Source organism: Leptosomus discolor, chromosome 5, assembly GCF_034619465.1.
Source record: "Leptosomus discolor isolate bLepDis1 chromosome 5, bLepDis1.hap2, whole genome shotgun sequence".
Taxonomy (NCBI): domain Eukaryota; kingdom Metazoa; phylum Chordata; class Aves; order Leptosomiformes; family Leptosomidae; genus Leptosomus; species Leptosomus discolor.
Window position 1 is genome coordinate 40,659,874 of NC_141395.1, and position 26,890 is coordinate 40,686,763.

At 40.2% G+C, this 26,890-nt stretch overlaps 1 protein-coding gene across 3 annotated transcripts in view; it reads right to left on the reverse strand.

The window, feature by feature from the left end:
• The window catches only part of LOC104350969 (uncharacterized), a 102,496-nt gene that overhangs the window by 11,655 nt on the left and 63,951 nt on the right, over positions 1-26,890 (reverse strand). Inside the window, exons 7-13 of one of the 3 annotated variants that reach the window (XM_086465005.1) lie at positions 25,054-25,086; positions 23,916-23,963; positions 20,751-20,807; positions 15,093-15,137; positions 14,078-14,143; positions 10,419-10,496; positions 718-750 (exon numbers count right to left, since the gene is read on the reverse strand). In XM_086465005.1, the coding sequence (XP_086321131.1) occupies positions 718-750; positions 10,419-10,496; positions 14,078-14,143; positions 15,093-15,137; positions 20,751-20,807; positions 23,916-23,963; positions 25,054-25,086 (360 nt within the window). The remainder of the gene's footprint in view (positions 1-717; positions 751-10,418; positions 10,497-14,077; positions 14,144-15,092; positions 15,138-20,750; positions 20,808-23,915; positions 23,964-25,053; positions 25,087-26,890) is intronic. The other 2 variants (XM_086465004.1, XM_086465006.1) reach the window with 2 other exon arrangements.

Genomic DNA, 26,890 nt, shown 5'->3' on the forward strand with positions numbered 1-26,890 from the left:
GTTGTTTTGTTTTAAATACACACATTACACCAAGCCTTGTACTTCTAAATTATGCAAATGTAACTTTCTAAGAAGAAAAAAAAAATATCAAAATATCAAGATTTAACAAGGGAAACTAATGAGAAAAGGCTGATCAGATGTATTTAAACACTACTGAAATAGGAGCTGCATGGCTTAGCTTCTAACTATTAATTCTAAATTAGACAAAGTCTTTAGGGACTAGTATCACCTTGCAGGTATTTTCAAAACTTGTAATAGTACATTTTGTGGATGCTTTTGACTAGCCCTCAAGCTCCTCTCCTTTCATGGATATTTATCTATTCTGCAGCAGTAGCCACTTTAACTGTTTTACTGTACTGAGGTTTCTGCACTAAGCCAGTTTCTTACTACTGCATTATCTGCCTCTTATTATTTTTTTATTTATTGTTATGTAATATCATAATTAAAATCTAATAAAGAAAAACAGTATTCATGTGGCTTAGCCTAAAGAAATTTCAGTGAACTGTTGTTGAAGGTCAACTACTTAACCTCTGAATAACTAAAGGTTTAAAAGTTTGTCTTAAAAAAAATGTAGTAGTAGAAGGCTCCAATAATTCAAAGTTTTGCCCCATGGTGGATTTTCTAGAAGATTTTGGTACACTCACTGCGAGTTCTACCTCCCCAAAAAAACCATAAAGAAAGCGCTATTGGTATAATAACTCAGAATACCCTTCTTACCTTCTCAAAGTCTTTTTCTGGCCTTTCCTCAATCTGTAAAACAAAGATTTAGTAGGAATCAGTATATAATAAAGGACAAGAGAGGACAGTAAAATATCACAAAGGGTTTTCTTCAACCTGTAAAAGACTTTTCAGTAGCAATTTCTATCCACTCAAAAAGCAGTCAGCTCACTCAGCAACAGTCTCCTGGCTGTCGTCTCAGGGCACAAGGCTGGACAAATCACCTCATATTTATAAGCAGTATGTAATTAAGTGGAATATACTTATTGATAAAAAACGTATTTAGTCTATTAAATGAGACAAAGGAATACTTTTTTCCATATTCTGCATTACCATGTTCGAAACATGAAGATGGCACTCGATCTATGAGTTAACAATGCAAGAATATAAAGATCTATATGGGCATGAACTTAAAGCTTGCTCTTTCCCTGGACATAAAAATGGCTGCATGTAGCTGCTGTGCTGACATATGCAGCTACTCCTATTTACTTTAGAACAATTTAAAAATATGCCTCAAATGAACCCCAAATAACAATTTACCTGAGTAGGGAGGTTAAGTTTTTCAGCTGAAAGATCAACAGATTTCCAGACCAAAACAGCTTCTTGAAGTTACATTTTTTATGGACCTTAATTAAAAAAAGGCTACCTCTGAAGCCTGCCAGGACATCCTCCCCCATTCCAAAAAGCAAGGTACCAGGTTATACTGAAACGACTGCAGTGTGTCTGCATTGCTCCCAAAAGAATGGAAAAAACCCCACCTTAACCTAAAGCTTAAACCACCTGATGAGCATTCTCTGCTCAAGGCAAAAGGTGACTGTGATTTCAAGCAAAGATCCAAGTAAGGCTGAGACTACAAAAACTGACCCTCAAGTCAAATATCAGGGACCAGTTCAAAGTCTAAATAAATAGCTCTTATGATTTCAGTACTTCATTGAAATTTACTCATTCAGAAGACAGATCTTACACTACAACTAGCCTAGAAGAAACAAACCAGAGCCAAAGCAGCATTTAGTACAGAAAGTTACCATGTATACAGACAGCTCAAATGCTTAAAATTAAAGTTACAGACCAAAACCCACATACAATCTGAGCAGATTCTGCCCCTGCCCCCGCCATGGGAACCATCCTGACAACATTTTCCTGCTCTGAAAGCAAACAAAACATACAAGATCCCAAAAGCAAAAATTTAAAATCATGTGTTTTGTCATTATTCACTTTGCTATTGAGAGGGGAAAAAAGGTGCGTTTCACAACAGAATCTTTTTATAAGTATCTCCATCCAAAATGGAACCAAGTATAAAAGGGACTGAATGAAATTCAAAGTTCAGCAGAACTCAGGAAGTCCAGAACATGTCAACCTTTTCAGGGAACATTCAGCACCAGTCAAGACGGTTTCCCAAAAGACTTCTAGAAAATTAACATCTTCCCCAGATCAAGAGCCAAAGTAAGTGGTGTTTATGAAATGACTGAAAAAAAAAAAAAAAAAAAATCAGGAGAGATCTGATGCAGCATTTTCTTCTTTGAATTATAGAGAGCAATATGTGGATGAACTCGTTATTTTTCACATTACTCACGGTACCCTATTAAAAAAAAAAAAAATCCCAGAACTGAGAGGTACCTATTACCAGTCATCCTTTTACACTGACAATACGTATCATATCATAAATTCCCTACAATTAGCATTAAGAGAATTTAAGACTTAGGCTTCAAAGCCTAAGCCTAAAATAAGCCAGACGTAAAGCATAAAAACTTTGATATAAAGACAAACTTTCCAAAGACACTGAATACACAAAGTACGGGGGGTGGGGTGGGGCACCGATCTCTGAATTTGGATGCAATACGAGGTGGTCACTAATGAAGGCAGACACTTCAGTTCAGACCCCATAAACAAGATGGAGTGACTTTTGCAAACAGTCTATTATTTTCATGCCACACAGCTCCAAGTGGTGGATATGGCAGCCTTCTAGCCCAGCCAAACACTAAGTTGCTGTTTATCCAGACAGTTGTGGCAGTGTAAATATTGGCATCTTACCAAAGATTAGTGTACACACACACACATGCACAAATCTACCTCCACAAGTTTATGTACCACTTTTTATGAAGTCTACCTTATGGGTTCAGGGCACAACTCAAAATATTATTTTCCTTAAGCCATTTGCAGAATTTCCTCTATTTTCTTAAAACAATGTGCAATCACAGTTTTTAATGAGATAAAGAAGGGGACGAATATTGATATTGTTTTAATGATGCATCACATGAGTCAAATAAAAGCTTCCATTTACAAAGGTGAAAATGTTCAAGATAATGTGGTGAGAGATAGGCATACAGTGGACATTTCTACACAGAGCACTCATAACCTCACCTGTGAAGCTTCCTACACGTTTATTGCAAAACAATCTTTCCTAATTCTCTGTGGTGGCATAATCTTTAATAAACAAAGCCATTAAGTTACTTCTAAAACTGAGGTGGTTTAAAAAAAAAAACAAAACACAAAACAGCAAAAGAAACAGGAGATTTCATTTTCCCTAGTGATGCTGTCATATACACATCCATTTGGTGCCACCAGTGGAACACTCAGAGCATTCTCTCCTCAAAAACAGTAACACTACAAATTTATTTAAATATTAACATTTAAAAATTTAATCTGTTTTGAGAAAAGCCAGTTCCTCATTCTAACATAGTATCCTTTCATTACAAAGATGCCTCCTGCTACACAACACTTTTCTAAGCAAGAAGTCAGTCTGAAACAAGCAGCATTTAATGTTAAGGTTACGTGGCCGTGATACACTAAAAGCTGTAGAGTGGCTTGTAGAAAGACAGAAGTCCATTTTAGATTAATATTTTATACGGTTTTCATTCTGCTCATCTTTAGACTAATGTATTCACAGTATCACTCCTTTACAAAGATAAATTGTGCTTTCCAACAGTGGTCAGCCACCAGATGGAACTCCAGGGTTTAAGCCTTCACCCGGTCCCTGACAAGCCCTTTGGCATTTGATCCAGCAAGAAATCAAATAGAGAAAGGTCAGGAAAAAAATGTGCATTTTTATTTGAAGTTGCACAGTACATACCTTTTGTACTGTCATTCAATAAAGAATATTGTAATGATTAAATCGACTGAAACCAACCCCTCTACCTTCACCGTACTATACTCAGCATAGCTTTCCATACAAATACACTGGCTTTGGGACTTTTGCACATACAAATATAAAGGACTAACAGAATACTTGCTAGAAAAGGAGATCTAAAGAGGAATTCACTTAATCATACCAGACCTTTAATTTGTAGGACATTATAGGATTTTTCATTTCCACAAGGTTATGGGTCTGTCTCTAATCACGGATCACCTTCCTCTTCACCAACAATTTGGGCAATTTGTACTTTAGTGTGTAAAAAAGCAGGAAAAGTAAGTAATTTTCTGAGGAACTCTAGCACGCATATCTTTGTTTTGGCAAGGGAAATAGGTTGCGCTCTGCAAAATAAGTACAGTGGGATCAGAGTTCAGCCTCTTCTGACAGCTATTTCAGAATAAATCCAGAGCCACACTACAAAAATGTCAGCAATATCAGAGGCTTACCACAGCTGGAAACTTAACAAGAGCAAAATCATCCCACAAGTCCATATATGGATATACTGTCTATTTTTCATAGATAATAAAAACATTTTAGTACAATGTTTGAGAAAGTATTTCTCTCTACTCTGCAGCCCTTAGTCAGCTAGCAGGTTAACCCTTGAAGCTCTTTGCCACCGATGAGCATCCAGGCCAAAATCAGAGCCCCCGCAGCACTATCACAGTGCATCCAACAAGACAACTCTCCAACATCTACTGAAAAGACCAGAGACCCTGAGACAGTTAAGCATTACACCCTAGGTGCAAGTAAAGTGATCTTTAAATCAATGCCAGAATCAGGGCTAAGGCACAATTTCCAGCTTCCAGCCTCCTAAACAAGGCTAGAGAAGAAGGGAAATCTGAAATGCTTGCTGTTTGGTACTGCTGCAGACCATACTCAGGTACAAGAACAACTGCAGCCTGTTCAGTACGTGGCTGTCACTGCTCAGCTTCATCTAAGATCTTGCACTTAGATCAACTTCCTCATAAACGCAAGGGGTTTTGGGTTTGTTTTTTTTTTTGGTGAAAATCAAATTAAGATAATTTCCTGCTCTTAAAGTAGTACAGCACAGTTTGAAACAGAAATATAGCCCACACTGAAGAAAAATTCTCACAATAGGTAGTGCTGAACACAGGATGGTTAGCTACAAAAACAGATTAAAACCCCAGAAAGTACTGCAGTCATTATAATCCCTCCTACAACTCCCATTTTACCAGTTTGATCGGCTGGGCTGGGGCAGGCAACAACACAGAGCGTCCCCGTCTGTTTTTCCAATGAGAGCCACCTTAACACTAGCCATAAGCAATAAGCCTTTGAAAGTCAGCAGGGGAAAACCACTGCTAAACTTTGTCAGGTCTAAAGAGGATTTGTCAGAAGTATCCTCGCTCAGGAATGAGTGTTATGCCAAATATCATTGCTTGAACAAACTTATCAGTCTCTGAAATGCAAGTTAGCATTGCAGCAAATCCTCGCTCCAGAGGGGCCAAAAGCACACCCAGGCTGTCAGTCGCTGGGCTAGGACACAAGCCTACCATAAACCTTCAATGCAGGGGAGAGAAGGCAGAGTCTGAGCACGCTGATAACTGCTGCCATGAAAATTGCATCTGTAATTTTATTTTTGCTGAGAATGTGATAAGCTTCTTCAAATGAAAAAAAAAAAAACCATTCACGACTGTGCATTAATGTAAGACGAGGGGTAAGGGTTGAAAGCTGGAAGAGGGCAGGTTTAGACTAGATATAAGAAAGAAGTTCTTCACCCTGAGGGTGGTGAGACACTGGAACAGGTTGCCTAAGGAAGCTGTGGATGCCCCCTCCCCATCAGTGTTCAAGGCCAGGATGGATGGAGCCTTGAGCAAGGTGGTCTAGTGGAAGATGTCCCTGCCATGGCAGGGGGATTGGAACTGGATGATCTTTGAGGTCCCTTCCCATCCAAACCATTCTATGATATGATTCTATATGACCTGAGGACTGCACACTCATTAAGTGGCACTTAAATCTTCAGTCTTGCACTTTGTGGGATCACACAGTTGCTGGTCGCAGCCCACCAGGCCAGGCTGCATGCTGACTGCCTGTGTCCGCCCTCTGAGACTCCGCCAGAAGGGAGACAGTGAATACAAAAGGTCATCTTCTCAGGGTAGCAAAACGTGCCCTCTCCTACTATCATGCCTTCCTTTACTCAAAAATTCTTCAGGTAAATACTATTGCATTCTGTATCTATTTCAAATGTATAAATAATTGCTTTTCACCAGTAGTTTATTAATTAAAAAAAAGAGAGATTCCAGCAATTCGTATTAAAAAGTCCATCTCAGCCAAAGCATACCACTAGCTCAGGTATCTTCATCTGTACAGATGGGCCTGATGTTTGCTCGCAGTAGTCTTAAGATCTGTACTTTATATCTAGTACAACGCTTTAATATTAAGCATGACACATTTGCATATCTGCAGTAACTGCAAGGACAGCAGACCATAATTACTAGTGGGGATAATGAGTAAAATGTTAAAGAAAAATACTCAAACAGCAAACTTCATGCAGATATATTGAATTCTTAAAAATACATAGAGACAAATAAATATTCCCATGTTGTGTTTAAGTATCTTCCTGGCTTTTATTGTATTACAAACATGGTAACACAAATGAGAACACAAGCTGGCAAAGCTGTGTGCAGCAGGAAAACTACTGTTGCCTTTTGCTCACTGTTTAATGAACAGTGATAGAAGTGGGAAACAAAATTCTGAGAAAAAAAATTAAGGGCTGCAGTGAAAAGATACTGTACGCTTTAATTTAAAAGTTAACTTGCATCATTCTCCATTCTCAATATATAATTTCTCACAATTGTTAGTCAGGCTTGGGAACAGTTCAGTTTTGGGTTTCTGCCTAATAATGCCCATAATATAAGAAAATCGTATTTAAATTCAGTGTTAAGCACTCATGATTACTGTACATGGATTTTGTGAACTATCGCACTCTCAAGTGACATAAGCATGCTGGAAAGTCAACTTTTCAACCCAATAGATATTCCCCTTTCCTTCCTTCTCCACGAGCCATTTAAAAAGTGAACTTGGAATCAAAACTTTACACGTGTAAATGTTAGAAGATTTACAAAGCAGAATCAAGAAAGCATATGGCTCGATACATTAAAGCACGGAACAACTCAGTTTTGGGGGTCAACAATATTAGAGCAGTTCCAATGTAGACTACTCATGTAGATAACTTCTGAGAGGAAAAAGGTGTTTGTTTTTATCACCATTGTCCAAGGAGATATTTATTCTCCCTTTAGGAAGCCCAAGCAGATGACATTTCAGGACTGCACAAGTGGAAGCGATACATTGCTGAGCCCCACTGAGAAGACAGGGCTCCATTTCAGCATCTTTACTGCCAAGATCAAGTACACAACAGAAAATGTTATCAAAACACCTTGAAGCCTCTGTTACTAAAAGGCAAGGCAAGTAATTCCTTACTGTGAGTTACAGGAAAAGGCATTGTTTGTTTAATACAGAAAAAAAAAAAGGGGGGGTGGTGGAGGAATTACAAGGTACTGCTGCATTGATCCTGTTTAGTAATTAGAGCTTTTAAGAGCAACATCACCCTATTAACAAGGCTTGTACTACCTTGCATTAGAAGAAGCAAAGCCCCTGCAGCGGTGCCTTTTAGGCTCACTGCAGCACTCTCAGCTCTTCTTCAAGGCCACAGAAATAACGGAAGCTCTTCACACCCCGCAATAAACTACTACATAAATAAAGTGCCTGTTGTCTCCTTGCAAAGCAGATGCAGCTTGGCACCTGGCCAGCATCGGTGCTGACACAGCTAACCGTCTCCTGCCACTTGCATACAAACAGTCCAAAGTATACACAGAGAATTAAAAGACTAAAACGATCCCCCAGAGCTCCCCAGGAGGGGCAAGCTGCATTTTGTGATTACCGTATGCATGAATGACTCAGACTGTATATAAAAAAACAGGTAATGGAACACAACATCAACATATGGGTACCCAATTCTTACACTTAAAGAACTTTCATGGAATCCCTGGTTATTCTGATTATTTTTTGCTTTGGTGATAACTGAAGTTCCGTGTGCAAAGCCATTTAAGAAGTGTTACTAATGTAAGATATATACTGCAAGAACTCATAGCTCAGGGACTCAGGTTCAGGGACTAATTAAAATACTGATTTATTTATAGCTCACTGGCTGCCACACATCTGATTAAAATCCTTTAAAAAAAAAATTTAAAAAGCAGATGTACCCTTGTCTTTGTGAAACACCAATACTTCAGAGCACATAGCTCTGTTCTATCACTTCCATTTTCTTTTGCTCCAGTCAGTTTATTCAGCTCTTTCTCACTTCAGAAAGGGCTCACCTGATGATCAAAAGGCTCACCTATTCTCTGCCTGATGACAAGAACTAACCCTGCGTGGAGAGTTCAGGCACCTTTCACCACCAGGACGCAGACATGCTGCACAGTTCTAACCATGGGAGAAAACCACCGTAGTGCACAGGCTTCCAAATGGCAGGCTGTGTTTGAAGGGGGAACCAGCATGACGGGGGCCATCAGATACAAAACGATTCCTTACTGCAGACCATGTGTTTACTGAAGAGGAACACTCCAAATGTTCAAGCTGCAGCTTACCGTGTTGCATGCTATGGAAGCTTCTCCGACTACCCAGATACTCGATGAGATGCGATCCAAAGGCACCTGGACAAGCTGGAGAGGTGGGCCCATGTGAATCTCACGAGGTTCAACAAGGCCAAGTGCAAGGTCCTGCACCTGGGCCAGGGCAATCCTTGTAATCAATACAAGCTAAGGGATAATGTGACAAGGGAGTAGCCCTGCTGAGGAGGACTTGGGGGTGCTGGTGGATGAAAAGCTGGATATGAGCCAACAATGCACACTTGCAGCCCAGAAAGCCAATTGCATCCTGGGCTGCATCAAGAGCAGCGTGGCCAGCAGGTCAACAGAGGGGATTCGCCCCCTTTACTCTGCTCTGGTGAGACCCCACCTGCAGTGCTGCATCCAGCTCTGGAGCCCTCAATAAAAGGAGGATATGGACCTGCTGGAGCGTGTCCAGAGGAGGGCCATGAAGATGATCATGGGGCTGGAGCACCTCCCCTATGAAGACAGGCTGAGATAGTTAGGGTTGTTCAGCCTGGAGAAGAGAAGACTCTGAGGAGACCTTATAGCAGCCTACCAGTACCTGAGGGGGGCCTACAGGAAAGCTGAGGAGGGACTGTTTACAAGGGCACGTAGCGATAGGATGAGGGGCAATGGTTTTAAACTAGAAATGGGTAGATTTAGATTGGATAGTAGGAAGAAGTTCTTTACCACAAGGGTGGTAAAGCACTGCCCAGAGGGGTGGTGGGGGCCCCAACCCTGAAGACATTCAAGATCAGGCTTGATGGGGCTCTGGGCAACCTGATCTAGCTAACGATGTTCCTGCTCACTGCAGGGGGGTTGGACTGGATGGCCTTTGGGGGTCCCTTCCATTCTATGATTCTATGACTTACAGCATTTGAGTTTCAGCTCGTTGGCAAAGCAACAAAGGCAATAGGCTGTTATGACTAGAGAAGTATGTTGCATGCATTATTACCCTCCTCATCACTTCAGATCTTGGGGATGTGGTAGGTAATACGCAACACATCCCAGAAGAATGAGCACATTAAAATTTCACTAGGAGGAACGCTTCCATGAAGCAAAGCCAGTTTACTGAAACTCAGTGCAACACATCAAAACTCACTCCCTGTGGAAGATTAATTTTGTTATAGACTAGTTTACTGTAAGGTGCATATTTCCTCTGAAAGACATGATATTGCACTCTGCTGCTGTCACCACACCATCAGGCCTTGCTCTGAAATTAATAGGAAAGATATTCGGAGTTGTAAACAGCTAGGAGCAATCACAAAGAGAAAGCAGCAATATGCCACTGAAAAAACAGAAGACAATTACTTTGTATCTGTAAAAAGCAGGGGAAAGTCTTTTCTCTGCCAACTACACTCACAGGAGTCAGACAAACCTTTAGCATTTGAGCCTTTTTTGAGCCATGATTGCTTATGAATTCATGATGCTAGACACGTCAGGCACACGTAATCCTAGCACTTCACCATGCTAAAGACTCTGCTATGCCTGGTAATCTACAGTCCAACAAATATGTTCAAATCCAATCTCTGGATAGCCCTGCAGGTTTGCAGCAGCAGAACACCAAAATACTGCTCAATGTAGAGAAATGAAACTACTAGTAAGATTTAGGGCTTCCTGATTTTAATAGCCAAAGGAGATGTGGCACTAGCATCAACAACCCAGTCTTTTTCCCAATACCCATGCCAATGTGCTTTATACCCAACTTAGAAAAAATTTAGCATTGTCACGTATCCAAAGTGTGCTTTCTATTGTAAGAACATGTGCATCTGCATAGAAATTACTTCAGTTTTGTGATTTCTCATCTGATTCACCCCTTCTTTGTCTTAAGCATTGCCCAGAAAGTCCAATTAATATTGTAAGAAACTGTCTCACAAGGGACTGTGGCCTCTTTGTACAAAAAAGGACCTTGAAGAACAGAGGAATTAAACAGTTTAGGTACAAAGGAAAATAGAGGAGCTCACCACTGGACTGGCCCGAGCAGAGCTGGCTCTTGAGGATGCCCGAGATCCTGAACCAAGGTAGCAGCTGTACTCGGAAGGCTGCCGCAGGTAAATGAAGAATAGCAATCAGAGAAAAGAGAAAAGCATTAGAATTTTGAAAGGAAGCCAGAGAGGATTTAGATCATTACCTCTGAAGTTAGTTACATGCAGGTGGACAGAGAAATAGCAGTGAAAGTCAAAGAAGACACACCTCAGCTGTTAATTTAAAAACTAAGGCAAAGCAGTAATTCCAATTGATGGACCACGTAGAGTTTTGATTCAATTCTTAGAATGTTAGAATACTAATGATTTGTTTATATATCTTAAGATACCAGTCACAAGTAAACAGCTCTCAGTCTCCATACAAAAGGCTCAATCCTACTACTTTTCAAGAGCTCTGAGGTTCCCTGGTGAGCCTTCTTCACGTTTCCCACATTGTGCACATATAAAATGAATCTGTGCTCCACAGGCCAAAGCAAGAAACATCCATCTACGTGGAGATTAAAGTGAAAACTGAGACCATCTCAGAGACTGAGTATCTCTCCTGCTTTTCCAGCACCTGCAGTCCTCATCTCCTGCCAAAGAAAATATTTTAGCCCTTCTTAAAAGCAAACATCTAAGCAGTGATGCAGAACGGACAGGGCTGACTTGTTGCTGACAAAGACAAAGAATGTGTCTACACTGTTTTATTTCCAGAGGTTACAATGTAGTGAAAGTAGAGAAGGGAAATGAAAGTTTAAAGCGTTGGGAAAACAGAACTAAAACTTATTCTGGAAATGCATTTTAGACTTTTTCCTTCTATTTTCACAGATTTCAGAGTTGCAGCTTCATAATCAATCTTTTATTTAGATGTACTTTATAGAAAGATACATAAGCATACATAAAATGGAGGTTTTGATACATTCAAACCAGAGAGGAATTAAAGAAGTTTGAGGTTTACAGGACACTATATTTTTCCTATTGCTACTAACTCAAGGCAACTGTGAATGTCACCTTTGTAAAAAGGCATGTCGGTCCATCAAATCTCATGTGCAAAGGCTTGTACCAACTAAAGGGCAGAGGCAGTTCAGGGACAGGAACAAGCATGAATAACTGCTCAGCAGCTCAGACTGCTGCTAACGACCTCTATTTCATAGGCACTTAAGACTGTTTCTCAGATACAGAAACACTGAAATCTAAAAAATTATCCTAATTTTGAGATGCATGTACTCTGTCTTTTTGTAAGGTTTCTTCTATTAAGTTACCTGGCCACTACAGGAATCCCCTGGACTCCTCAGCGATAGACACAGCCAGGTCTTCATCAAGGTATTGGAGGACTGTTTCAGCATCATTAGTCACAATAACAAAGTAGCATAGTAGTAAATGAAAATTAAGCTTACAGTACTAATAAATGATAAGAGGCTAAGATGGAAATAACCCCAGCTACAGTACAACCATAAGCTTAATTACTAACCACAAAGCACTACGTTCCAAGGCACACAGCCCTCAGCAAGCCCCTGAAGCAGGGCAGAACGTGACCAAGCCACATCCTCAGATGTCTTACAAGAAGTGACACTGGCTTCATGCACCTGAACTACTAAGCTTCATTTCAGAGATGAGAATACGCAATATTTAGAACTGTCGGGCACAATTTACAACTATTTTCCATTGCTGCCACTTCAATTCCTAAATTAAAAACAAAAAGCACTGAAGTAAATATTTAGATTTTGTTTTCTTATTAAGTAGTTCTAGCACAGAAGCCTTGTGCCATCACTGGTGTTTTAAGCTTAACATAACGAGGATGTAGAATAAACCCGAAACACATGACAGGTAAGAAGTACAAACTACTGATGAGTCCCATATTAATGCTTCCCAGAACCTACTTATTCCGAAGTTGCCCCTGTGTATTGAAGGGCAGAACATGGAAGCAAGCACCACTTGTTCAGCTGAGACCAAACAAGGCCGGTTTCAGCCTTGCTCCCTGCATTCACCTGTCATCTCATCATCCAAAAACATTCTTTGGGGACAGCTACCCAAATGGCATGCCCTCTACATGTTAAAGTCCTACGAGGTTCAGAGATGTTAAAATAACCACAGATAACTGTAATTGTGACAAGGCCATTCCCCTAGAGGCACAAAACCTCATACTCCCAACTCCAACATTATTATGGGTGACTGTGCAACAGAAACTGGTAAGGCTGGGTTATACACAGGCTTCCAAACACCTGTGGCACAGGGTGGGATGGGGATGGAGGAAGGGGAACAATCATTGGCATTTTATTCAGTGTTCCCTGGCTGAAAGTCTTGTAAATAGCGCTTGGGCTCAGAGCCCACTGTAAATGATTTCTCCCAAGAGTAGAAGTGTATCATCTGGACCTTTGAGAGACTTACCTCAAACAAAAGAAGGCATCCCTTACCAACAAAGGGCTACAACCAGCCCAGCACAGCCTCAGTGGCAAATTCACTGAATTGCAGGCTGCCACAACAGTCCAAATGGGTAAGTATTGATGAATTTTCCAAGGCAGCCAAATGAAAACAAGGCACAATTGTAAAACAAAAAGTCATCTGAAGCTTAACGTCATCAGCAAGATGCACAGCTCAACTAGTGAATCAGTGTGATTGCAAGCGGATGGAATAGCTCTTTAACTACTAACGAGTGCTTAGTAAGCATTCTTGAAAGTCTACTTCCTTCTCCAAGCTAATAAAATCATAACTTTTATGGTTAATTAACATCAATGCTTTGTCTTGAGGCTTTTTTCTGTTAGTCTTAGGTGATGTTTTTTCATTTGTTGGGGCTTTTCTGTTGGGGCTTTTCTGTTTGGTTGGGTTTTTTTTGATAATGAGTGAAGGAGTTCAGAGACAGAATAAGCAGTGGGTCCAGAGAGCAGAATTTAAAAACCAAAAAAGACTGCCTCCTGCCCTCAGGACATATAACAGCAGCAGATGTACTGTCTGGCCCAAACACCCACCATGACACAGAGGCCCCATCTGAGGTGAAGGCATTTTCTGCCTTCTGATCTGCAGAGTCCTGCAGCCCCCCTTTTTTGAAAGGAAACAGTTTATATTGTCATTCCTCATATTGTCTCTCCCTATAAATGACAGAGCCCTCCACTCATAAGAGCATGTATTTTGAAAACATTGATGTAAGTTGCCTGAGACACCGCTACAGAATCCAAGAAACAAAACCATGCAAGTCACACATTCACAAAAATCCTTCTGCCAGCAAGTAAGTCCTAATGATGCAACATTAGGAAAGTGTTTTTTTGTTTATTTTTTCTAAAACGATATAATTCTTTTGAAAACTGAGAATAAAGCTTCAGTGAGGGAAGGGATTCTATGTACTGCCTTTTCAATGTGTTTTATGTGCAAACTAAGTGCAAGGCAGAGCTGAATTCCCCTTGCCGCAGGGGAGGTGAGTGCCTACTGCTAGCCAGAGCCGGTATGTGTGAGCTCAGGTACCAGAACAGCAGATTCATCACTACTTATTATTTCATGGAAGCTCACAGAAACGATTCTCGTACTTTTGCCTACAGCAGCAGGCTACAAATCTCACACAGTCCATCTTAAATGTTCCTCGGCCCAGAAAAGGCTGTGTGCTCTGGTACACACAGGTTACTGGAGGACAGAGACAAGAGAACAGGGAAATGCAGAAAACGTCTTACAGCACGAGAACTAGAGGCACTATACCGACGACTCCCACTGTAAACGCTCTCGTCATACACAGACGCCTACAATTAAAAGACAGAGTCAGAACAGGACTGGCAGACATAGTTTCTGGTTTCAGTCTGGAGCATTACAAATTCACAAGGTGCAGCACGAAGGACGTAGGGGAATGAGCAGGGACAATTCCTGTATGCAACCACAAGCAACATGCAAGTGAAGATCTAACACAACCTGAAGTCAGTGAGCTGGGAGACAACGTAAGGCACGTGCAAAATCTGACACACACCCCCCCAAGTTCATCATACAATCATGCATTTCTAACCGTTCTCCCAGTTATTAATTCAATAGTTTATATTGCCTATCAATAAAACGGCTACATCAATTCTTAAGTTGCTTGAATCCGTTTAACTCCAGTGCTGGCAGCATGGCAAAAAACTCACACCTGATGAACTTCACTTACTAGCCAGTTTACTAGATTAATAAAAGAGGAGGAAGGTGCATATTTTAAAACTGGCTCCAGTTTAGAATATAAATGTATGGCTCAGGAGACACAGGGTAAGTAACAAACTCCACCTTTAAGCTTTGAGAAGAAAAAAAATCTGAGCTCATTTTAAAGTTTAAACAAGAACAGTGGTATTTGGCTACAAAAATTTTTAAACAGATTTTTGTTAGTCCTTACACAACCAGAAAGAATTGATGTTGCCTCTCTCTGGCCTGCTCCTGCACCTTGTAGCTAACACACCAAAATGAAGACAACTGTCTCCATCCAGAGAGAAGTCTGCGGCAACATAACAACCCCATGAGCAGTGGTTGCACAGTTCCAATGGGAACAAAGAAAAGGATCGTCAAATCCAGGTCTGTACAAACAGCATTGCACACGTGCATTCAGATGGATCAGACACCAGAGTGTGAAACAAATGGACCCAACAGGAACTATGGAGGTAAGAGACAACATATGCATGGCTGAAGGTGAACGGCTTCGGTATTTGTGTTTACAGCATTAGTACAACAAACCCTGTAACTTCTGGCTGGCAGGGCATCACCGTACAGCAAGGAAGGCTGAGGAAGACAAGCACAAAACTTTTTTGCATAGAAAATGAAACAAAGAAAGGTGCCTACAGGAGAATTAACCATCTTGATACGAGATGAGGATTATTAAACTACAACAGAAGAAAACCCAGTGTAGAGAATATTAGTCATCTGTGCCATAAAAGCATTAGATCTCAACTCCCAAAGACTGAGAACACCAAGCAGACACGTGCATTTCCTACAGGAAGGGAGGACACGACAGTATGCAAAAGCAAAACAGCATAATTTAATTTTAGGTTGTTAAATTGTTATTGTCTCACACACATTTGTGTACAGCAACCAGAAAGGGTGTTTCTCCTCAATTCAACCAAAGCCAGAAAAAGAGCTACACAGAAAGACAGAAGTGTTTTAAGATATACATTTTAAGTGTTTCACATAGCTGTAAGACCATCTATTGTGTATTTTATTATTAAACAAAAATGCAGAGAAAACCCAAATAATTCAGGACAAAATTACGAGTACTTAAGTCAGTGCACCATGAAACAAATTACTTCACTGTTAGTAACCATCATTCACAAAATGCAGCAATTCAGTTCAGAGAGCATATACTGTGGCTGGCATAATGAGATGCAAGAGATACTCCAGTAGTGGTCCCCAGCCCACAGCTTGCAGGTACTGTCCTGCTGCAAGTCACCCCCCTCCTCCACACCTGCAGTGCCCCCATCACCGGCCACCACAAAGCACCAGGTGATGTCCTTGTGCTGCTGTCCACGGGGCAAGGCAGGCTGAGGACCACTGCTCAAGCACTGCTTTGCTAGCACTGGGCTGGCTGAGCTCTGTCCACACAGAGAGGACAATCCAACCTCACAGGTGATTTTGAAGCTCCAGTGATTTTCTTCTAGCAGTCTGTGAATTACTTGCTTGTAATTTCATTTTATGCTCACTGGATTGTCTTAAGCTTGCTAGACTGACAAGGTGAGCAGAGAAGTTGCCTCAAATAGAGTGGAGAACTTCAGTTAATTAAGATTTCCCTTATTTTTTCAGACCAGTTGAGGCCAAAAGCAAACAAAATAACTGTAGGAAAGGGAGGAACAGCAAAGGAAAACTAATTGTATTCATTTTAAAACAGCTTTCCATTACTCATTCCAATCTTAAGGTCTGGGTTGTTTTGTTTTTTTGGTTTTTTTTTTTTTTTGGTTTTTTTTTGGTTTTTTTTAAGAGTTTTACTAAAAAGAGCTACAGAGACTCTCCACAATTGTTCCAAATTAATTCCTAAGTACAAGAGGTTGTATTATCCAAATGAAGTCAGAACAAGTCCAGGCCAGGTAAAGCCAGAAGGCAACAGACCCAATTTCCATTTTGGGAAGAAAGTTGAGATGTGGAAGCATAGCCGCTGTTGTGAAGACCCAGATCAGAGTAGTACGAAGCCTGCATTAATAACAAACAAACAAAAAAACCCCTTGAGAACTCAGCTTTGTAACATGAAAGACTTTCTAAATTTCTTTAAATGGGAAGCAAAAAGTAAATTAGGTAATTACAAACTGCAAGGAGTCAAAGTGGTCACAGATGCAAAAAGAAGAGGTAACTGCATTAAAGATATGAGGATGCGTGAAAATGGTGCACCGTCTCCATTTGTAAGGTAGAGATTTTTTTTTTGAAATAAACAAAAAGCCTTTCCTCTGTCCCTACAGCATCTTATGTACAAAATACCCATTTGGTTTATTTTCCACTGAAAAGGCTTCAAATGCTCACTTTCTCTCCTCCTCTCTCATTGCTATGACCCAATGACAGAGTATGCTGGAGGGACATGGTTTGTATGGGACTTAGAAGATGATGGACCATACTTTCAGAAGCATGTGTGCAGTTTGTGGACCTAAGTTTCATCCTAACTCTAGTTAAGTGAAGCTGTATTTATCAACATACTTTCAGAACAGACAACATAATGTTTCCAGCATTTTGTAAAACATATCTTCTACGCTAAAGTTCAGAATAAATGGCTGTATCACAGCTTCATCCCTAAAAAAAACAGGCTCCTGCCCTAGAGGATTTATTCTTTTCATGTACAGTCGCACTGCTGCAGGGTGGATAGGCACTGCTCATCAAGCACTCGAAAAACATATTGGTCAGAGAGCTGGTCAGCTTCCTTCTGAATTCTTGAGGAGTTTATGGCCTAGAAGCTAAACGCACAAGAGATGCACAAGGAGGAGTCAGGACAACTCTGCTGGGAGACAAAGAGCAAAGCCAGGGACCAAAACTGTTGGGTGTGTCCATCAGGAAAAGTGAGCGGCCTGCTGTCAGATACAGCAAGGCTGAACGCAAAGAAAATCTTCCTGCAAGAAGTGAGACTAAATTAAACACCTTCTCTTATGCAACTTCCTATCTAGCACCTAGCCAACCCTGCACTTTTGGTTCACCTACTTGGTCTTCCCAAGAATGGGGAGATCTTAATTCAACTCTAAATTAAAGACCGAAAGAACCAATAGTGATCGACTGACAACTCCAATGGACTTAAAGTCACCCTTCCCCTCCAAAATACTACTTTATCTAGTGTGAAGTACAACATCTCCATTCATTCCCCCCCAGCACCTGTACCAGAGTGTAGGATGCCAGCTCAGCTTTTCAGCTGTTGTATATTATCTGTGAGAATTTCCGCTGCACAAACACTTCAACACAAAGCTGGCACCTTCCAGGGTGCAGGAAGGCTTGACAGCAGTAGGATATTTGTAATATTGAGTGGAACTCAGTCTTTTGGCTTCCCAAAAGGTTTAGGAGCATGCAACAATATGTTATGAACAACTTAAGTTGTTATAAGCAGCTGGTTTTAACATGGAGTGATATTTAAATTTGCAAATCAAGGTCTGTTTTCAATGCAGATTGGAAATCCATATATGACATTATGCATCTCACAGAGCCAAAGGAATCAAGAAAAATACAGACATACTAGGAGGACTGTATTTTCCTTATTTTCGGAAAAACAGCAGCCTAAACCCACATCTAAAACATGGTAAAATAGTCATTCTGCCGCACCAGGGACAGATGTAGCCCTGAGCTGAGCAGGCAGAAGGGTATAACCAGTATTGCTTAGGAGTGAGCACAGGCTGCCACAGCCAGCGTGCAAGGGCGAGGGAGGAAACGCTACTCCCTTGCAACCCCACCCTCTGAAATGACTTCTGTGCTTGCTCAGTCTCCTGTAACTAGCCCCGCAATAATACACAAGTTGCAAAGGTATCTTTCAACAGTTCAGATCGCGTATTTTCCCAAGGGTGTGTGCATGCTGGTGGGAATTGTTGTTCTGAAAGAGCTCCACATCTTTACCTTCTTTGTTACACTCCAGAGCTCTCCTACAGCCATTCTCTAACATCATACTTCTCCAGTCATTTCTTACGGGGGTCTAGACAACCAAGAGACTCTGCTTTTAGTAGTCAGCAATTACTCAGCTTTCTTACAAGCCCTAACTAATCCTTGCATCATCACTATAAATTATGTAGGTGTTAACTCCATTTACAAATGAGGGAGACCTGCAAAGTAAAGAAACTTGTTTGCTCTTGACACTGGACTGCTGTCACTGCAGGCAAACAGATCTGTGGGTAAGATGCAACACCCACAGGTATATACTCAAGATAAATCATTGTCCAACCTCAAAAATTTAGATCCCTTTCTGCCTCATTCTCCCTGAATGCCTGTAAAATAAGACTTTCACTGAAAATAAATCTGAATAAACTGAACAGAGCTTAAAGAAATTACTTCCATTCCCACCTAGGGAGTTTGTAATCCACATGTGGACTACCTAGGCACACGGCATTATTAATTTTTAAGGGTATCAACTCATGATATTGCAAGTACAGTGTACAAAGGCTGATCTCCATGCAGACATCACTCCATTTTGTGACTTAAAATTGGACACCTATTTTGGAAACAACTGTTTTATCAGCAGACTCATCACTTCCTCCCTGACCTGAAGAATTCTGCCTCACCTCTTGTGTCTTGTTGTCGCTTTAGTAATCTTTACAGTTAAGTTTGGGGTTTTTGGAGACAATACTCCTAAAGGTGAATGCCAGCCAGACTGGCATCAACTGGTTTTGGAGTTCCAGCTATTCTGAGTCACCCCCAAACACTCATCCCCCTTCTAAATAATAATTAATCTGAATTGCACTTAGTAATGAAAACAGCAAGGAACTAAGGATGTTGCTGTAATAATGCTCTACATACACTAAACCTCCATGCTACAAACCCTTACACCAAGATGAGTTTAAATTATTTAAATGGAAACCAAACAACTTTTCCCTGGCTGACTTTTACAGGTATTTTGCTCTTCCTGCAGTACTTGAAGCTCTGGAATATGCCATTAAAGAATAAGAACATCATTTGTCAGAAGTACTACATAATAAAGTTACCTGAACTTGTCAAGCAGTTTAGCAAGAATGCCAACAGGGCATACTGTTTTCTTAACAGTCTGAGCCACGGTATTTAATTTTCTCTTATCCACATATACAATCTAACTGCATAAAACCATATGGAAGCAAAAATTTAAAATGGACATGAAATATAAGGTCTCATTTCACTATTTATACAAGCACCTGCTTAACTTCATGCTTACAAAGTAACTCACTGAAGTCTATCTCATGTTTAGCATGTATTGCTCAAACACTCAGCTAAATGGGAGTCTTAGAAGTAGTTTATTTTTCCCCTAAACATAGAGCTTTAGTCTGCATACCACTAAATTTCTTTAGAAGTCTTGACAGCACAAAGATCAACAGGCTCTGAGCTTTTGTCTGCCTTTGTTAAAATAAGAGCAAGGGAAAAAAAAAAAAGCCCCAACATTTCCCTTCCCTGCCCCCCAAAGAGCCTCTGATTGAGGCAATACCCTTAATTTGCACAAACCCTAGCACTTAACAAAGCAGGACAATTAATTCCTATAACTGACACAAAATACTTGTGCTGGAACAGAAGGGAACACTGTGACCCACTTACACACAATGGAGTTAATAATCAAGCTTTTTTTGACAGGAATATTTCTAGAAATAAAGTACATCAATCATAAGTAGCTAAGTAGTAACACTTGCACTGACTGTTCACCTCTGTGGTTTCCAGAAACCCTACAATACAGTTTATAAAGGGGAAAAAAAAGCATTTATTTAAGCAAACTTCAAATAAACAACATACATCTGAGGAACATTCAAAATCCAAAGTCCATTTTACATATGCAAATCTCAAGACATGGATCAAATCCTGGGTGAAGCTTGGGAGTTTCAGTGTTAAGAGCATGACGTGAACACATTGTGCAGGTTGGAAAACAATCATTCTGTTATCCAGCACATGGAAATCCTCCATGCCAAGGTCTGCCGAAGTATTTCTTGTCACAATTTAACTTCTACCCGATTTTGTTTACAAGTTAAGCAGTTCTAGCTTCCAAGTTCTACTTCTACCAGATTCAGACTCCTCTTCCCACTCATGGCCTAATTTTTTAATTTTTTTTTTTTTCCCCCACAGCTTATTGCTGCACCTTCATGTCTGACAAAGTGCAAAACCCACAATGTGCAAGACAGGAAAAAAATGCTTTACCACAGAAAAGAATTTGCTAATTAGCTTTAATCCCATTAAATAGAGCAATAGATTTTATAGCAATATAAATAATCTACTAACCCTGCTAGATTTTCTACTCTGGGATGATCCATACATGTCTTCCTCATAACCATTGGTCTGTTACGGAAGGAAAGGAAAAAAGAAAAGGAGAGAAAAAAATTGATGCAGACCCGAAAGCGAATTTTTAGCAGAAGTCATCACTTCTTAAAAGCAAAGGCAGAGACAGAACTTTTCAAAGACACATCAGGAACAGGAGAAGTGCAGGATTAGGTCATGATTTCAAACATGAAGACTTGAATGTTTGGGTGCCTGTCAGTACCTGTATACCAGCCAAAAATGTCAAGGATACTCCTGCTTGCCCTTTTTAACCCTCATTTTTCTTGTTAAGAAACACTTTTGCTTCCCCTATCATTACCGCACTCTATCTCTTCAAATGCTCTGTGAAGGGAACACAGTCAAAAAGAGGACACTAAGGATGAGAGACTACAATAAAAGAAATTTATCACTGTAGTTACTTAGACCTCTGGCAGCTAAGCAATTAAAAAGCAGCAAATTGTCGCAAAAGAAGTAATTCCATATTTGAGAAATTAAGTTTAGTAAACATACAATACTGTATGCAATCTCTTCTTCTTAGCTTTCCCCTATTACATCAAAATTAAACCCAGACAGTGACCATCTGCCACATTCCAGTATTTTGTGTGGCAGTCCAAAGCCTAATAAGATATTTCAGTTGGTTCAGCTGTCCTTCATGCTCAATAGCCTGCCTTGTTGGCATTAAGATATTTTCTTTCAAAGGAGAACAAACAAATAGGCTTAGAACCAGCATTTCACAAGCAGGGTGAGATGCTTCAAGTCCCTATGACAGCAGGGTCAGGAATAAAATAAAATGATTGCTATGATGCAGTTTTTAGTTGGGAAACATGACATTTGAAGAAAATAGGATATACCCCAAAGTCACCTCAATCGATACCATTAAAAGCTGAGATTTCTCAAGCAATTCCCTATTCCGGCATCACTTCACAATGAAGCCTGGTTTAACACTGAAAATGAGTAAGCATTCTGTATATTTGGAGTGGGTTTTTTTACTGGAAATTTAATTAAGATTTTCTATGCAAATTAAGTTTCGAAGTCTTAAGTTTTAATGCTTTCCCAAAATGAAAATCCACTAAACCAAATGTGAATTAATTTCCAAGCAAAAAAATTATCATATATTATGCAGTGGCTTCCATGAAAAATTAAACAATTAACTTCAAAACTAGTTTAGATTCAAGCTGGTAAAGCAGTGTCTGGGGAAAGCTTAGATTCTCTACTGAAATGCAACATCATCACCACAAATAGAGAGCCAATATGCAGCTTCTTTTTTCAAGAACTGGTTTGAAACACTGCTACAGCCTTCTCCCATAGCTTGGCTTCTTTCCAGTTTTTACTAGTCTTTTTTCAGGCTCCTTGAATTTTGGTAATGCTTTCCTGAAGAACGGTTAAAATGAATCTTCAGCAACTGAAGCCAAGACTCTAGCAGCACCATGCAGACCCCTTGCCTCCACCTCACCTTTCATTAATACACTGAGGAATTCAGTTTGCCTTTTTTCAGCAATGTAATATTGACTAAATCTAACCTCAGATCATTGCCTGAACCATTCCTGTGCAGAATTCCTGACTTTGTAATACTATATTTCATTTTCTCCCAAATGTGGTATTCCTCATTTATTTTTACTATTATTCAGTTTTCACAAGTTGTCTCCTATTCATCATCAGGGTTTTTTTATTCTAACCTCGCATGAAACTGCCTTCACTCCCTGTACTTAGACAGCTAGGCAATACAGACTCTTGTAGAACTGTTGTCCCTTTAAAAACAGATGATGCTGTCCTAGATGGGAATAGACCAGACGAAATCCTTTCCAGCTGTCTCATTTTCTAACAGTTATTTTTCAACTAACTGTGCATTCCTTTTACAAGAACTAGGTCTTGCTCAAGGTTTCACTTAATGTCATGTAGAAACACGCCAAGAGCCTTATAGACAAGTTATATTCACATCTAATGCTTTTCCTTTATGCCCTTACAAAATTACCCTGCTTACGGAAATTAAGTTGAATTGGCATGATTCACTTTCCACAAATCCAGGTTAACTGTTTATCACTTTTTATTTCAGGCACTTCTAAACGCATTGGTTTAATTTGCCCTGTATCTTTCAGATTTCAAGCTGAAGCCACATAGCTCAGGTCATTTCCCTTGTCACTATGACCCACCCTTTCCAGAAACCTCTCCTGCACATATTTGTGAAGGCAAATGTTCCAGACAACTCTTGAAGAGCAGGGTCAGTCGTATCAGACCTCACTGACCTTTGTTCTATGCTACATTAACATGCCAAGCATATTATCACAACCTTCATGAAAACTAGAACAAATAAAATGGCATACTGGGGAGGCTAATATATTCAGATTTTACTTGTTCCCCCTTCACATGCAATTGATCCTATTCTTTTCTGTATTTTCCTCTTTCTTTTAACAGATGCACAAAACTTTCTTATTGCCATTATGTCCATTTATACTTGCAACATCTTTCATCTTAGATTGTGGCTAATGCTGCTCCTTCAGGCTTTCTCAAACCCACATCCACCTTCCCCTTCTCAGAAACTTCCAGTGTACTGGAGAACCCCAACCCAGTATGGCAACCTCGTTCTGCAATGACCAGCCTTCCCTCTGCAGTAGCAGTACACCACTTTGCCCTCTCTCATGTACTCTTTCCCTCCCTGAATCGCTCTCTCCGAGATTCATCTAAAATCCTGACTGGTATGAAAGTACATTATCCTTTACCTTCCATCCAGGTCTGGCTTTGTGGTGCTCTAAGTAGTGCCCTATTTGTACAGGTGCTAGTAAGGCATCGTTACCACGCAGAACCACTTTTATGAAAGGTGCAGCCTTTACTATGTATATATTCTATCAGTATTACCTATTTCTGTGTAATGTTAAAGCCCAAGTTAGGTTTTGAGTTTTTCAAGATGCTCTTTATGTACAACACTGACCTAAGTGCTTAGATTACACCACATTTTGCATATGAAGTGATGCTTGGTACTCTTGCAGACCCAACAAGTCCTGGTAGTTACACTGTATCCTTGACATTAGGCTGGTGAGCTCTTAAAGCCAACATACTTGCAGATATTCTTAGTCCCATCACTGTGGTTTTGTATGCAAAAACCTCTTTGAGACATTTAGTCAAGATACATACTGCTTTGGAGTAGTTCTTCTTTTTGGTCCTCTCATTCTCTAATCCAGCCTGCAGTGAGATTAAGAATGCAGGATGAAAAGATCAATGAGTTTATATGCATTCATCCACACAGGCATGCATATCAACATGCAGAAACATCAGTCAAATTTTCCTCCAGCTCTACAAAACACGGTTCAGTAAGCACACATGAAAAAAAAAAAATCTCAAAGTCAAATGATCAGTTATTAAAGAATATTGTTAAAAGTGATGATAGTGCTGTTAAATTTAGTAGCCACAGTTAAAATCATTCACGCTTGCTGGGTTAAGTCAATTAAAAGAGCTACCAGCTGTCTATACTTACTACATCAATACAGCCATGCAAAATCCAAATGTGTTTGAACTATTTCTGTATATAGGTCACTCACAAATAGATGCATTGCATTCCTAGTTTGAAATAGCACAGGGAACAAAGGAGAGTGAAAAAGCTACGGAGTCTATAAAACTGCTCTCCCCAGTTTGCATTCTGCTGAAACTGAGACACCTCTATCTCAACACAGTGCTGCCACAAGACAGCACTGCTAACAGTACAAGACTTTTTTAAACTAAGCTTAAAGTCCCAGTCCTCATTCTCCCTTTCATGCCCTCTCTGTTCTTCCAAGAGTCAGCTTTATCTCAATGTGTTCAATGCATACTTGCTCTTGTCTTAGTATTACCTACAGAGTTTGATTTTATCCTCCAAAGCAAAGGTAACAGCTCGATACCCAAGCTGCAGGCTATTTGTTCTGTCACCTTTGCTAGATCTATTCAGAATAAGTTTGTGAGAGTTTTATTCCTTTCCAGATTTATGCTGAAATAAAACCAGACACACTTGGCCAAACGATGGACAGAACTGTAACGGAGAAATAAAAGCTATTCTGCTCTGTCCTACAGTAACTACTGAACTAGACCTAGCTTAGATCTCTCTAATCAGTCAGAGCTTTTCATCTGAACTGCATCAGACCAGTAGGTGAGGGAAGCAGCATCTTTACATCACAGACCACAAACTGCCTCAGGATCGTTTTAGATCATTCCTTATCTCAGAACAGCTGTTACAACTGATGTTAGTTTCTTCTTCATGATTAGTTTTTAACACATACTGCAACTTGCAGGCTATTCTCACCACTGGGTAGGTGCTGGCATATTCCAAATGAGACTATCAGGGCACGAGAGGAAAGAAAAATCAGAATACAAAGGAAAACACTGAAACAAGTTATAGAAATAAAAAGAATCTGCCAAAACAAAAGAAACAGACAAAAAACCCAACAGGCACATAGATGTAAATCCCTACTAAAGAACTTTCATAATGCAGGGCTTCTTGCACAAAGCCGGAAGTCAGGAACTTTGGAACAAACAAAACAAGGAAAATTCACAAACTCCATCACGAGCGATTAATAACAGAACAATATTTCATGCTGGATGGTTGCGGATTAGGGACAGCCAGCTGAGAAGTGGGAGCGCAAGGACACTTGCAGTAGAAAAGAGACTGAAGAGAGGCTCGAGGGTCTCAACAAACACAGGATGACATTACTGAGCTTCCCCAGAAAAAACTGCAGGATAAAGAATTGAGCTTGCAGAACTTCTGAAACAAGGTAGGCAGGACACTTTTGATGGGTTCAGGATGAGCCACATAAAAGCTATTAAAGATGCTCCTTCATTGCAGCTGAAAATCTGCTGGCATGAGGCAGAGATATACTCAAGCTAGCATTATATGAACACACTAGGCTACTGTTTACAGTATAGTCACAGCTGTAGAGCTTAGATCAATTTGCTACCCTGGTCTAATGAACACCTCAGGTGGTTTTGCAGTCCATATTGATGGTTGCTCTATCAGAAGCATCTGGGCCAGCTCCCCAAAAGCTAGCTCAGCAGATACCTGATGCAGTTCACACATCCACTTAGAAAGTATTCCAGGAGAAAAGCCAGAGTAAAACCCACACAGATCAGTAGGGTGGTAAAGTTTTAGGGAGAAGTACATTTCTGATATTGGCTCATTTCATTGAAAACTTCCTGTACGGAAAAGAAGCGTAACTTCAAAAAGCAAACCCTAACACCATCAGCCCCGCATGGTGCAATGCACCCAAGATGCAAGATCAATTTTCAGAAAATAGAAGTGTTGTAGACCGATTACAACGGCATCCTGCAACTATGCAAGGAGCCTTCAAATATTAAAAAAAGATTAAAAAACCCCAAACCCAACCAATCCAAAAAAAAAAAAACCAAACCAACACACAAACCTAGCATTCTGAATGCTCCAGCTAGTTTTATAAACCCTTTGTGGATGCAAGGCAATAGTTTTTGGTGCTTTCTTCATGCCAAAATAGCTCTGAAGCCAAACTGAACTCTGGTCCTCAGAGGTCATTTTTGGTTGTTTATTTTTTTTTTACTTCGTTATTTTGAGGACACACACAGCAAGCGCCAAACTTTCACAAATAGCCAGAGAGAGATTGGGTCAAACTATTAGAAGCATCTACTATAAACTCACACTAGGGAAATGATCAATGTATGTTCTATCAATTCTTTGTGAATAAAACAATTAAGAGATGTATAAGGGTAATTTTCAGTTCAGACTAGCAAACATTTACTTTCTTCTACAATCCCGGGGACACTTGGATCAGGGAAGGAAGCTCTGTCAAAACTCTTTTCCTGTGCATGCCCAAGTGTCAGCTTGCGTAAGAACACTTTATGAGGACATGAGGGAGTCTGTGCAACATCACTAGAAATAACAGCGTGAAGAAAAGTTTCAACCAGATCCTTCTGTCAGAAAAGAACGTTCTTTGCAAAAGTATTAGGTATTTATGGGCCATCCTGTGAACCATTACTCAGCAGACTGGCAGTGGTTATCGCAGCCTGAAGGCATGCTGGCAGCCCAGAGACTGGCTGCTCTGGGCAAAAAGGTCAAGAAAGCTTCTTCTCAAGGGATGGTGGGGAAACAAAATGCAAGGCTTCTGTTGTTTAAA